The 13,821-nt window shown below is 45.0% G+C and overlaps 1 protein-coding gene across 1 annotated transcript; it reads left to right on the forward strand.

Annotated features, from left to right (window-relative positions):
* The first annotated feature begins 19 nt into the window (after positions 1-19).
* GGA3 (golgi-associated, gamma adaptin ear containing, ARF binding protein 3) lies at positions 20-12,886 on the forward strand. The gene is made up of 16 exons (XM_010178836.1): positions 20-98; positions 827-902; positions 1,415-1,513; positions 2,315-2,438; positions 3,392-3,495; positions 4,031-4,111; positions 5,286-5,423; positions 6,418-6,499; positions 6,992-7,108; positions 7,536-7,805; positions 8,434-8,501; positions 8,900-9,222; positions 9,662-9,927; positions 10,112-10,281; positions 10,990-11,100; positions 12,249-12,886. The coding sequence occupies exons 3-16, from the start codon at positions 1,430-1,432 to the stop codon at positions 12,357-12,359; spliced, it is 2,049 nt and encodes a 682-aa protein (XP_010177138.1). The 5' UTR covers positions 20-98; positions 827-902; positions 1,415-1,429; the 3' UTR covers positions 12,360-12,886.
* The last annotated feature ends 935 nt before the right edge of the window (positions 12,887-13,821 follow it).

Genomic DNA, 13,821 nt, shown 5'->3' on the forward strand with positions numbered 1-13,821 from the left:
TCCCTTACCAAAGATAAAGCCACTAACCCATCTAACAGGCAAGAAGACTGGGAATACATCATCGGATTCTGTGACCAGATCAACAAAGAACTTGAAGGGTGGGTGTCCCAAGCTGCTCTAGACTTAATTTATTAACATTCACAGTTTAAAATATATGATTTTATTATCAAACTTACATGTTTTCTTTTATATACTGATATTGCAAGGAAGATCTGGCAACAAACGAAAGAAGATGCTGTGAGGTGTGGTTTCTGTGAAAGGCAGCACGGCTTATAGAGACTGAGCACTAGGAAAATGGGAATTCTGACTCTGCCTCCAATGTCAGCTTCTGCTACTCCAGGGTTCTCATCTAGGCAAAGTTATTCTGTTTGCTAGTCTGTAAGATGGGGCTATAACTATTAGTGCCTGATGGGGTTTCACGTCTTTAAAATCTTTACAGGGCTTAACTGAGAAAACCTCCTGGGTCACACCATTCCTGTGAGCTAAGGAAGAAGTGTTTTCTTCTGGAAAAAGGAAACTAATGCAAGAGAAATGCAGTGATTTCCTGGGCTGGGGACTGTACTGGGAGTTGTTTGGCCCCTCCCAAGGAGGAATCTGGAATTGCTGGCTCACTTCCTTTCATATGTGCAAACACCCAGCCTTACAAAGATGCCCTGAACGTTTCTGGTTAGGCTTTGCACGCTGATGGAAAGAGAAAAGTACTACATGTCATTTCCTTTTAATTATGTGAAAGATATCTTGTTTAAACAGCAGAATTTGTCAAAGTCTAAAAAACCCTCAAAGTGTTTGCCTGCTTGCTTTGTAATGGGGATCTGCTTTGTTTCAGGCCACAGATAGCTGTGAGACTCTTGGCTCATAAAATCCAGTCGCCACAGGAATGGGAGGCAGTCCAAGCCTTGACAGTAGGTAGTCCTTACCCCTCTTCAATCCAGTTATATATCATTTTGTGTCATCTGTGTGGAGTATAAGGGGTGCACAGTCTGTCAGTGGGGTTAGCTGGGGCTAGTTTTGGAGCTGAGTACCCGGATTCCCCTCTGCTGGGAGGGAGTGGACAGTGAGAGGTAGCACAGTTACTGAACTGAAGCATCCAGACTGCTCCTTAGCAATGGAGCAGTCAGAAATACCTCTGATTTAGTTTCAGCTGCTCTTTGTTATCTTCAGGTAACATTTGTGTTCATTGTTATGAGACCTAATGGTGAGATAACTGACCCAGGTATGCATATCTGACAGTGGAGACAGCCTGTCTTGATGTGTCACCCCTAAAGATGGGAGCTTCATGCCTGTATTGTGGAACAGGAATATGTGTCTCACTGCCATGGGTCCTTCAGTTCCGTCATAAGCAGAACCCAGCTACACTATTATTGTAGGGTTTTGGTGTTTAGTTCAAGCCCCTGTTTTTGTTGCTTGAATGCAGGTGCTGGAGGCTTGTATGAAGAATTGTGGGAGAAGATTTCATAATGAAGTGGGAAAGTTTCGCTTTTTAAATGAGTTAATAAAAGTTGTGTCTCCAAAGGTTAGTCCCTGAGCCTTATGGCTATATTTAATTTTGTTTGGCCTCTGTCAGCTACAGGCAACATCCAAAATGTTTGCAGTTCTCTGGCTCACTGCATTTATTAGCCTATATTCAAGAGCATTTTTTAGCTAAGGTTTTGGGGTTTTTTGTGCTCTGCTTACTATTTTCTCAGTTGTACTTATTTACCGTCAGTAAATAGTCTCTGTACTGTTCTAATCCTTCATGAAACTGAAGTGCTTCTAAAGCTTGACCTGTGGTGGTGGTTTGTTTTTTTTTTATGAGCCAAACCAAACCCCAGCATCAGTTGAGGAGAGTTGTGATGCAGAGGTTAAAGCAAGAGACTTGGCAACACACCATAGAGTTCTAATCCTCACTCTGCTGCTGACTTGCTGCATAAAGTGCCTGGCTAAGTCCCTCCACATCCATGATCAGTTTAAATTGCCAAAAATAGTCAGAGGCACCCCAAGGCACGATTGATTTAGAGAAGTAGACCAAGATTCCTTCCCATAAGACAATGAGGAGGTGGTTATCTGTATTGCTGTAATTTTAAAACAGCAAAATCCTGAAACCAACAGAATAGCTGCTTTTTCTTTTTCTGAAGATAGTAACAAAGCTTCCTTTACGGTTATTTCAAATATGTTAGAGTTTTTTCCTCTTAATAAGATGTAACTTAGATCATCTTGGAACTTGGATTATACACCTTTTAGCGTGTATCACTGAACTCTCATTCTTGGGATTTGGGCTTTATTCTTAAAAAGAAATGAAGAAGGTAGAAAATTGACATCTTTTCCCCATTTTTAGTACTTGGGCGACCGGGTCTCAGAGAAAGTAAAGACCAAAGTCATTGAATTGCTGTATAGCTGGACTGTGGCATTGCCAGAAGAATCCAAAATCAAAGATGCCTACTACATGCTGAAACGACAAGGTAGGAAGTCAGCTGCTCATTCATGCATTCCTCCAGCCTGCGCTTTACGTAGGAATGTCAGAAAATATACAGCTTCTAATTATGTGGAGTCCAGGCAAGCTCTGAGGGTAGATAGAACAAGGCAGAAATTCCCTGAAAAGCTTCTCATTATATTTAAATGCCTTGGGTTGAGATGAGTTGGCTTTTTAAACTACATTAGTTAAACACTTTGCAAATACTTTTGGTTTGCAGGGTCTTTTTAAAGTTTTTCTGGAACTAGTTACTAAAGGATTTGAACAAGTCAAAGAGAAATACGAGCCTCCGTGTAGTCTTCTGTCTTCTAACTGGACCACTTTTCAATTGTACCTTTAGTTCCACTGACACAGATCTCTTGTGTAGGCACAGTGAAAAAAAACTCAGCTGAGAAGCATGCAGCTTCAACACAAGAAAAGTTGGTTCCAGGAAAGCTCTTGAGGTAGAGCACAAATCTAGGGATTTGACAGTGGAATATGAAGGAAGCTTGGCTTTTTCCCCACTCGTGGTTAGGAGTCTGCTCATCACCCCATTTTGCATTGCTGTCCGCTTCCCTTCTCAGTTCGTTTATACAAAAAAATGTTGTGCCCTTGAGTTTGCACAAAGCTGAGTTGTCCGAGACTTCTCTTAGTGGTTCAACAGCAAGTGTGAAAGGGGGAAAGAAAGTTAGTGGAGAGCAATTGATTTTACTGAGCTATTAGAGGAGCCGTATGGACATGGCAACACAGTTGCTGGGGTTTTGGCCTTTATCAAAGAAAACTTTATTTTTTCAGCTAGCATCTTCAGTGATTTTGATCCTGTATTGCTCACTACAACAGTGTGCTAATATCAGTGGACAGATTGGCTGCGTGTTCGCTGTGGTAGCAGCCTGTGAATAACTGGATGCACTGCCTGGTGTGACTGCGTGTGCAAACCCATGTGGGTTCCCTTTCTGCTTTCAGGGATCGTTATGTTTGATCCTGTGATTCCTGCAGACAGAACCCTGATCCCTTCTCCACCGCCTCGTCCCAAAAACCCTGTGTTCGATGATGAGGAGAAATCCAAGGTACAGTTAAGACTTGTATCGTAATCACCTGTGAAAAGTGATTACGCCATGGATGTTTAGAATAAGGAAGTAAAACATACTAATTCAGCTTTTATTTTTGAGGTGATGGTCTGTGCTTTCACAGAACTCATTCCTTTGTCCACCTACCGAACCAAAAGTTCTAATTAAGGCCTTGTCTGTAATACCGTTATGAAGTTAGTCCTGGTTAAAGTGTCATCCTGCTGTAGTACTAGGAAACAGAGCATGTGGAAACATGCAGAACCACAAATAATTTATGGGAGGAATAGTTATCTAGTGTCAGAGGTTTCTGAGATTTCATCATAGATGTCCTGTGTAGAAGCAAGAATGCAACAACTCACATAAAATATTAAACCATAAAAGACTCCTGCTGAAGTCACTAGCTATGAAAACCGTATAAGCTTTGTAATAGTGGGCTATATCTCTTTTCTCCTGAATTGTTCACTTAGATTTCCTTTCGCTGCTTCCTTTTGCCAAAGGGTCTTTGTTTTCTGAATATCCTCTTCTCGTCTTACAGCTTCTAGCCAAACTGCTCAAAAGCAAAAACCCAGATGATTTACAAGAGGCCAACAAGCTTATAAAATCCATGGTAAAAGAGGTAAGAAATTCCTGTAGGATTGATCCCAGTCAGCAGTTTGCTTTCCAGGTTTTAAGCAATTTGACTTCAAAATGGTGGAGAGCTTTAGGATCATGTGAACGACAGAGCTTGGTTTTTTTTAAACTCAGGCTGCTGGAGCATTATGTTGGTACATTTCTTAGTTAAGTTGTCGGGACTGGATGAGCCTGACCATCAGCGACATCCAGCCTTCTATTATTTTTTTAAAACCTCTAACAGCGCTAACTTACATTTAGTCCCCATGGTTACCAGCATAAAGGGGATGACTTAGTAGGGACTCTGTGTGATATAAATGCATGGTAATTTTGGTTGCAGCTGGGAAATGTTTGTATCACAGTTGCTGTCTCTGGTGGAGGACAGGGCAAGAAGGGGCAAGGATTGAATGGCCCTTGTTGTATTTCACTGCGTTCTCAAGATGGTATTTCATGTCAGGGTTTGGTGGGAATGTTGCAGTACCACCCCTGGATACTGAGGACTGAGTCATTGGACTGGGTCTTCTGATAAGCAAGCTTCATGGAAACACCTTCCTGTTTGTAGAGCTGCGATGTGTCCACCCATGGCAGCTGTTAGAAACCCTGGAGACCAGGAAATGACTCGCTGTGATTTTGGCAAAAAGAAAAGCCAGCCTCTAGACTGAAGAGGTTGTACAGGTTACTGAAATGCTTCCATTCAAGCTTCTCTTGTCCCTAGGGCAGACTCTTCTACCTCTTTAGTTGGAATCTCAAATCAGAAATGGGTGGACATTTTCTACCAGAGTGGGCTGCTTGTTCCTAGTAAATGCTTTGCTTCAAGCACCCCTTTTTTGTAAAATGGCATCAAGTGACCAAAAAACCCCCAAACTACTGAAAAGGTCAGAAAGGAACTTTTAGGAAGTTTTCTAATTTTTAGTGGTATAATTAAGGTGGTATACTTTAAAGCCTACTTAGTGAGATTTTTTGAAAATACTGGGTTTTCTATAATTTCAGAATGGTACTGAAAATATAATAAAATAAATCATCACATTTGGGGTTTTTTTTTGTTTGTTTGTGGGGTTTTTTCCTAGCTTAACCTTAAGTAGACATTACTTGACATGATTTACAGATCACATCTGCTGTTGTCATGCCATAGACCTTTACAGGGAAACTCAGTTTTCCTGTCTGTGTTTTATACCCTCAAGGATGAGGCTCGGATTCAAAAAGTGACAAAACGCATGCACACACTGGAGGAAGTAAATAACAACGTGAAGCTGCTGAATGAGATGTTGGTTCATTACAGCAAAGAGGACTCATCAGAGGCTGATAGGGAGCTCATGAAGGTGGGTCTGAGTTGCTGCTTCTTCCCAGAAATCCTGCAGTCAGTCTTACAGACTTGAGTTTTGCAGGGAATTATAAACAGTGCAGTAAAATGGAGAGCAATGACGAGAAACAAGAGCAGTTGCTGGAAACAGCAGGAAAGAAAATAGGCATGTTTTTAAGGCCTTTCACCAAAGGACTCGGTGGGTAATAGCTTGGTTTTGCACATTCTTGGAGTGAGCTCCAGCTGTTCTCCAAAGAAGCAGCATGGCAGAATCAAGAAGCTGCAGTTTGTAATTCTTGCTCCTGTTGGAACATACTGATTGCAGAGCATAACTGTCCCTTACAGCACTGTGGATGGATAAACTAAAGGCTGAATGAGGCAGAAAATATGTCCTCCCTTTCAAAGGAAGAATTTTAGCTAGTGTTATTAGGCTGGGAGAACATCAAGAAGGTAAAAATCAAAACAAGAACCAGGAATTGTTGGATAGGACCAGGGCTTTGAAGAGTTACACCTTATCTAATTTAAAAAGTTAGAACTACTAATTTTTAACAGCAAGCTCCTGAAACAATGGTAAGACGCTTGAGAAACTGGTTTGTTTCTGTGAAACATTTTCTTCTTGCCATCTTTCTTTGTGATTGCAGACCCTCTGACTAGTGTTTGCATCACATAATTGTTGGAGCACAATTCTGCTCTCCTCAGGATTTTAGGGACTACTGTAATACAGGGAATGAACATCTCTTTTGGACTAGAGCTGGCCATAAGTGCTGATGTGAGAGAGGACCAAGAGATGTTGTGTTGAAAATGCAGGTTGCTGTACTGCTTCACAGCTCTGTTAATGGGGCAGGGACAGCAGATCCTGGATGTCCAGTCACACTGGCACATTCAGTGCAGTGAGACTGGTTTCTCTATTCTAGGCTTTCCAATGCATGCCTGGGGAGTCATTCTGTGCTAGCTGGTACTGCTGACAGTGGCTCCTGGCTGATGAAAACCTTTGTCCTAATCTGTCTTCCTAGGAGCTCTATGAAAGGTGTGAAACCAAAAGACGGACGTTATTCAAGCTGGCCAGTGAGACAGAAGATAACGACAGCAGTTTGGGTAAGCTAAGCTACACTTCTCCTCTTTTAATTGCGTTTGTGACCTGTGACTGTGCAAGGGTTCAGCAAGGAAATGGCTGCTGTAAAGACGCCTCTTCAGTGTGGATGCACTTTGCTTTGAGCAAGCAGATTAAAGACAAGATCCTTGCCTCTTTGTGCTTATCATTTGAATTCAGGCAAGGACTTGACAGTAGAGTTGGTGGTTAGGGAGGCTGGGGGCAATAATGGGGGATAGCTGCTGCTTTGGAGGAGAGTTGCAGTGGGGAGCAGAGCCTTGAACTCATTTTTCCATTGTTACTGTAATGTGCGTGGACCTAGAAAGGTCAGGGTATTGCTTAGAGAAGCATGGCAAAGACAGAGAGTAATGGAGATCATAGCTAAATAATTGGTTTTTTTCTTGCCGATTATGTAGTTGAGAACTGAGTGTTCTCAGTATTAGTGGGAGCAAAGTGACTAAAGTCTTAGAGGTTGTTTTTGTCTTTCTTGCATGTAGGAGATATTCTGCAGGCCAGTGACAATTTATCTCGTGTGATAAATTCCTATAAAAAAATAATAGAGGGGCAAGTGATCAATGGTGAAGTGGATCTCCCTGTGATGTCTGGAGTGGAAGGTGAGTTCCTGGGAAGCCACCTGAACTGTTTAATTTTTGAATCCTGCAATTCTAAGTCTTTTGGATAGAGTTTCCTATTAATTGTGGTAAAGTAGGCTATTGATGGTTCTTGTGGGCAACAGTTTGTAAATCAGAGGGACAAGACAGCTCCTAAGCAGTAGGTAAACAATTCTAGACATGATCAACAGTGCTGCAGCTTTGCATTTTCTGTTGTTTATTCCATATTATTGAAACCTTTGATAACATCAGTAACAAACCTGGTTAGGTGGAGAGCATGTGGGCTTTCTCCGTTACAAAGAGCCATAAGCCACACTTAAATGAAGATCTGTATCTAAACCATCTCTATGACAATTTCTTCTGTACATTGGGTTTGCTCTGAGCCTTTTGCCTTCTTTTCCTAGTAGTGCTCTTCTCCTGTCCGCTGCAGGGAGTAACTCCACAAGTAATCTCAACACCCTCATTGACCTTGCTGGATTGGATGTCACCAGCACCCCACCACCTCCAATGCCTCCCACCACCCTGACGCCAGCCCCCACAGTAGCCCCAGCCCCAGCGGAAATCCCTGTTCTCCCAAAGCCTCCCCAGACATTCACGCAGTTGCGGAGCAATTCCTCTGGCCAAGTGGAAGCCGCACCCACTCAGCAGAGCAGCACGGCCAACTCCCTCTCCTTGCTGGATGAGGAGCTTCTGTGCTTAGGTAAGACACTAAGAGGCCCAGAAAAGGGCTACTCAATCCATGCCTGACAAGGACTGCTTTCTTCCTTCAGCATGAATGTGAGGGCTGGCTGTGCATGTGGCATGCCTAGAAGGAGCATGAGATGCCTTTGATTTCTAGAGAAGTCCAGGGGACATTCCCTTGCATCATCCTGAATATAAGACCTGCTCAGTGAGTCAGTATGAAAAACTCTGATCTTTCCAGAGTCGGCTTCAAGTGAAATAACTGTTGAGTGTAACTGCAGTGTGACCTCTGTAGGTGCTTGGTCATGCAGACTGCAGTTTGGTTCAGATCTCACTCCTGACTTCCTGGCTGTGCTAAAGAGCAGGGTGCCTGAGAAGGGTTATGTATTGGAGCCTAGATGTGAACAGCAGAAGACTGCAAATTGGGAAGGGTTAGAAAAGCTGAGTGCAGGGGTTGACTGTCAGCTACTGGTGCTGTCAGTCTCTTTTCCTCATAACAGACTTGCAGCCCATTTTCATTCTTTCACCAGATTCTTGGGCTCGGGGAGAGTTGAGCCAAGTAGTTTGATGATACTGAATCAACTGCCAAGGGATGACACCTAACTAATTTTCTCCTTCAGTCACCCGCTTGTTATTTTTCCTTTCAGGCCTGAATGACCCAGCTCCTGCAGCAGTGAAGGAGACCTCAGAAAACAACCAGTGGAGCATGTTTGAGGTATGAAGGAGGGCCTTGGGAGAAGGGGAAGGAGGAGTTGTCACTGTGGGAGGTGACACGCTCTGTCGCCTTGGAGAAACATGTGATCACACATACAGGCAGAGGGGCAGCTGTCCCTGAGGGGAAGCCTGGCTTAGCCCTAAAATCTGGGAAAACTGTGTCTAAACAGAGTAGATATCCCTGAACCTGGCTTTCTCAGTTTCCCATCGATGCCCCCTTATGTTAGCACTTCCTTTGCTTAAATTACAGATCAGATGTAGTCCTGACATAGGCCACAGACTTTGCTGCTTGCCACCCAGCACCTGTTTTTGCGGTAAATCTATCTCCCTCTGTAACAGTGCCATCTCCAGCACAGGGGGTAGCAGTGAGTTAGAGCATCTACTTGTCCTCTCTTGCAGAATGACCAGTTGGACCTGGATTTCTTTAATCCGAAGATGATGACTGTTGCTTGCAACTCTGCAGGGAACCCTCTTCTCCATCACACATCACAGACCACGTGTGGGACATCAGTGACGTTGCCCTCTGCTTTCACAGCCTCTCAGACTGCTCCCAGCATCCCAGCACCAAACCCAGCACCGTTTGTATTCTCTGCTGGACCGGCTGCCCCTGCAGGGCCTCCTAAGACTATTCCAGCTGCTCCTGGGTACTTCAGCTCATCTGTGGGGAGCAGTATGTCACATAAGACGGATGCACTGGGACAACTCCTTGAAGAAGCCAAAGGGTAACTAAAAGTCCTGGACTTTCTCTGCAGTTAGAAAGCCAGGCTTGCTGCAGCATCAGGTTCAGAGGCAGACTTTCAACTCTCTGGTTTGGTAGAAGTGTGTGACTGGGTGTTTTCTTCTCAGAGTTTCAGTTGATACAAATGCACAGTGCAAAGTTGAACAGGCTGCTGAGGCAGAGGCCTTTGCTTATCTCAGCCTTTCCCACCTTTGCCAAGGGGGAACTCTGCTTTCTTCTTGGTGTAGACAAGTGATGCCTAACCCTAACACCACCACTTTCCTTGTAACTCTTCTTACATGAGACCATACTGAGTCACAGACTCCAGTCTGGCTCCAGGTCACTGCTTGGTTCTCGTGGTCTGCTGTTATCTCTGGGTTTGTGGTGAAATGCCTGCTTCACTTTCAGCTCAGTTTCCCATGTTTTTCCTGTCTGTCTTCCAGGACTGCCACCCAAGGCATGGCGGCACCCTCAGTGTTCCCTGGGGTTACTTTGCCAACCACTGTCACCTCTGCTCCATTAATAGCACCTGCAGGGCTGCCAGCCACTGCTCCTGGAGCCCCTCCAGTTCCTTTCCCAAGCAGCTGCACTGCTGGCTCAGGAAGTCCTCTCTTCCAGCCGGCATCATTCCAGCAACAAGGCAGTCCCATAAAAGCACCTGAAATTTCTTTGGCCAATGTCCATGTTCCCTTGGAATCCATTAAACCCAGTAAGTACCTCAGGTTTTTCACCTTTCTCTGAATGGTTTTTAAAAGGAAAGCTGCTTGACCGAGCTTATGAAGTAGAGAGAAAAGATGAGATGACCCAGACAAAGAGTCAGATTGCCTAATGCTGCTACAGATCGTACTCTACAGCATAAACCTGCATTCCTCTCGCCTTCTCTCTCTGCGTAGGCAGTGCCCTCCCAGTGACAGCCTATGACAAGAATGGCTTCCGAATCCTCTTGCACTTTGCCAGAGAGTGCCCACCGGGAAGGTCGGATGTGCTAGTCGTGGTAGTGTCAATGCTGAACACGGCACCGCTTCCTGTGAAGAACATCGTGCTGCAGGCTGCGGTGCCAAAGGTAGGGATGTGTGGCTCAGACCCATAGCAATGTGAAACTGTGCATTTGGCAAGGGCTGGGTATGAACTCAAGGACTTGGGACACCTTGGTTCTACCTTCCAATAGGCCGTGCTTTCTGTTTTCAAAACATAAAGGTGGTTGTTGGAGGCAGAAAATGCTGAATAGGATCAGTCAAGACCTGCAGGTAGTTAGTGATGTATTTTTTCCTGCTATCTAAGATCAATCCAGCTGTGTCTGTTCATGAAGGTGGCTCATACAGCACAATGACAGGACTGTTACATGGATAGAGCCACCCTTGAGGTCTTTGGGAATCAGACATCCTGAATCTGACCATACATTCCATTCTGGTGTTACTGCACCTACATAATTTTGGATGGTCAGCTTGTGTTTTGAAAACTGGCCCAGTCTCAGCTATGATCTGCCTACTGTCCTGAAGGTGTTCGCATTAAAACCTCTGACAGCAGATAACTCAAATAGGAAGGTGCTGTTGGTGTTCACCAGAACTTCTGCTCTGGGCTGACTTGTCGGTCTACCCATCCCTATGATGTTGTGTAAGCTGAGCTGGCTTTTGTTTCCTCATCCTTGCATGTGGATTGGTTCTCTTTAGTTTGGATGTGTGCCCTTACCTCCTCAGCCTGTGCATGCATCCTTTATTGTCCCCAGGGTAGGAGATAATCCCTGAGGTTCCGCTTTCTTTTTCATTTGCAGTCCATGAAAGTGAAGTTACAACCACCCTCTGGCACAGAGCTGTCTCCATTCAATCCCATACAGCCGCCTGCTGCCATCACCCAAGTCATGCTTCTGGCAAACCCTGCAAAGGTGAGAGGGGCAGTGGGATTTATGCACAATTTTTATGTAAGCTGAATTCTGCAGTGGGGTTGGACCAAATATTTGAGCAGATAAAGCTGTTTAATCCTAACTTGTCCTCCAGAGGTGGTCACTGCATAACGCTGGTGTTTCAGTTTAGGGCTAGAAGGAGGCTGTCCATAGTCTCTTCCCCAACAGCCTTCGTCAGCAAGGAAAGGCATGAGAAGGACCTGAACATTTCTCCCAGCAAAAGGGCAACAGTCGTACAAGGCTCAGCTTTAAAGGGCAGCAGTCAGAGCTGTGCCAGGAGCTTCTCTGACTCCCTTGTGCACTGGCAGTGCCTGGCTTTGGTGGTAATTAGATTGATGTCAAATTAGCTGGTGCTGTAGAAATACTTCTCCTTGTTAAGGCTAGAGCCTGATGGACCTGAACCAACAGACAGATGTCAGGTCATGTCTGTTCGTTATTCTTTGAGGATGTACCTGTGACCAGTGAAACAACGTGGTTAACACTTCCTTTTCCGAGTGGCTGTTTTTCCTTGCTGTAGTTACTTACTGAAGTAGCCTGCTGCATAAAGCTCAGAGCTCTATGCTGAAGTAGTTTCTGCATTTGTCAAATAATTAGATACTGAGAATTACAGCAAAAGGTATCAGCTGAAAGCTTTGAGATCCAAAAGGATAAATGTCAGACGGGGTTGGTGGATTGTTGAAAAACTTTGTGAGGGACATGGAGATCCCCTCATTGAATGACTGGCTCCATCTCCTGATTACTGTTTTTGTTAGGAATTTTGCAGAGCAGGAATTGTTCTGTCTCCCTCTGCATGAGGAGGAATTTAATCTTGAAAGTGTTGAATTATTCCAGCAACATTTTTCAGGCTCAGCAGCTGGCTTCTGGCCACATATGTGCAGTCTTGTTGTCACAGGTCGCTCCTGTCTTTCTCCTGCTGTTCCATGCTAAGCAGTAAAGCTTTCGTGGTATAAAAACTGTAAGGTAAATAACTCAGGTTTGCTAAATAGCTGAACTACTCCCTGAACTTACCTTGGCCCTCTTCCCCCTGCTATGTGCAACAGAAGTCTTGTGCTCTCTGTAGGGCTGTAACAGTGAAGTGTTTTGTTCAGGAGCTGTTCTCACGTTGCTCTTGGGTTTTGTCTTTCCTGCAGGAGAAAGTGAGGCTGAGATACAGACTGACCTTCACACTGGGAGACCAGCCCAGCACAGAGGTTGGCGAAGTGGATCAATTTCCCCCGGTAGAGCAGTGGGGGAATCTATGACCTTAGGACACTGCCAGAGACTCTGGGACAGGACCAGGGAAGGATCCCACAGGACTGGAATGAATGTGATGCGGGGAGGGACACACATGCTATCCACTGGTGATGTTCAGCTTCGTTTACATGTCCTGACCACTCTGCTTGTAGCTTTAGTCCAGAATGTTTTGCCCCGTATTGAAGGGGTCCTGGGACATTTACGCCAAGCATGAACGGAGTGGCAGCCACAGTAACAGGCAGTGCTGGCTGCTTTTATCTTGACCTCTGGGTGAATCTGGTTCTATCTTCCACTCTATTAAACTTGAAGTTACTGTATTTTGAGGGGAGACCTGTCAGCAGGAGGGGATTTAGTTGGCTTGTTCCTGTGCTGCTGTCCAGAGATACCTACAGGCTGGTGGGGTGATGATGCCACCGTGAGCTTCCTCAATGCAGAGCCCTTACTCATGCCCTCCCTCAGACTTTTACCTCCTCAGTGCCAGTCTGGACGTGCTAAGCATGCTGAGCAATAACGCTGGCTCCATGAGGGAATGCTTATTTTTTACACTGAAATGGCACTCGGCTCCCTTCCTCCCCCTCCGCTGCTTCATTCCCAACGGCCAATGTGAGCAGATCCTCGCTCTGTGCTGTATCTTCAGTTTTATTTATTTTATACTGCCAGCTGCCTCCCTGTTGTATCCATTTTGGGCAGCTGGGGCTGAGTTTTGTAAGCAAATGGTTACACTGGTTATTTTTCTGCCTTCATTGCATTCCGTAGTGTTGGGAAAAGAGGAAATGTGTAGTGAGGAGGTAAACAGGGCTGGGAAGGAGCAGTCAGTATTGGTGGAGGACAGCACCTGGAGTGCAGAAATGTCTCTACAATCACTGCTCGGGTGTAGGACTGAATCCAGGGACAAGGAGAGACGCCTTTCACGTCCCCTCGTGCAGGCAGTATTATTATTGTAGTTGAATACTGTGTTCTACTGAGATGAGTACAATGACGTTCAAGATGTAAATAATAGAGCTATAGGATATCTACATAGAAATAAGCAGACAGTGAAAGGACAGGAGGCTCCACTGGGCTGAGGTGATGCACGTGCTGGGTCTAGTGCCCTGTTTTATTTGTTGCCTGTATTAAGTGGCCAAGTGCAATTGTTTCCAAGGGGGAAAGCAGTTTTGCTGGACGTCAGTGTTCTGCACTAACAGGGGGCAGAGGGGCTGACCCCTCTAGCTACAGGCTCACAGAAACTAGGTTTTAATCACTGAAACTTGATTCCAGCAGTCCCTTCCCTCTCCCTCTTAATTTCCCATCTCAAGCAGTGCCTCAACTAGCTTTGAGACAGACTGTTTTAAATTAATGGGGTTTTTTAACATCCATTGACAAAACCACAGAGAGGGCAGGTCCTTGGACACACAGCTCAGCATTTCTAGCCGTGCTGTCAAGCAGCAGCTCGTACCAAACTGTGGGTGGGAGCAATCAGCTGGAGCACTG

This window comes from Mesitornis unicolor, unplaced genomic scaffold (genome assembly GCF_000695765.1).
Source record: "Mesitornis unicolor isolate BGI_N332 unplaced genomic scaffold, ASM69576v1 scaffold23862, whole genome shotgun sequence".
Classification (NCBI taxonomy): Eukaryota; Metazoa; Chordata; class Aves; order Mesitornithiformes; family Mesitornithidae; genus Mesitornis; species Mesitornis unicolor.

Coding starts and splice junctions, on each gene's coding strand:
- GGA3 (XM_010178836.1), top strand. CDS start 1,430: ATGAAGAATTGTGGGAGAAGATTTCATAATGAAGTGGGAAAGTTTCGC. Junction 3,496..4,030: donor ATGATGAGGAGAAATCCAAG/GTACAGTTAAGA, acceptor CTCGTCTTACAG/CTTCTAGCCAAACTGCTCAA. Junction 10,282..10,989: donor TGCAGGCTGCGGTGCCAAAG/GTAGGGATGTGT, acceptor TTTCATTTGCAG/TCCATGAAAGTGAAGTTACA.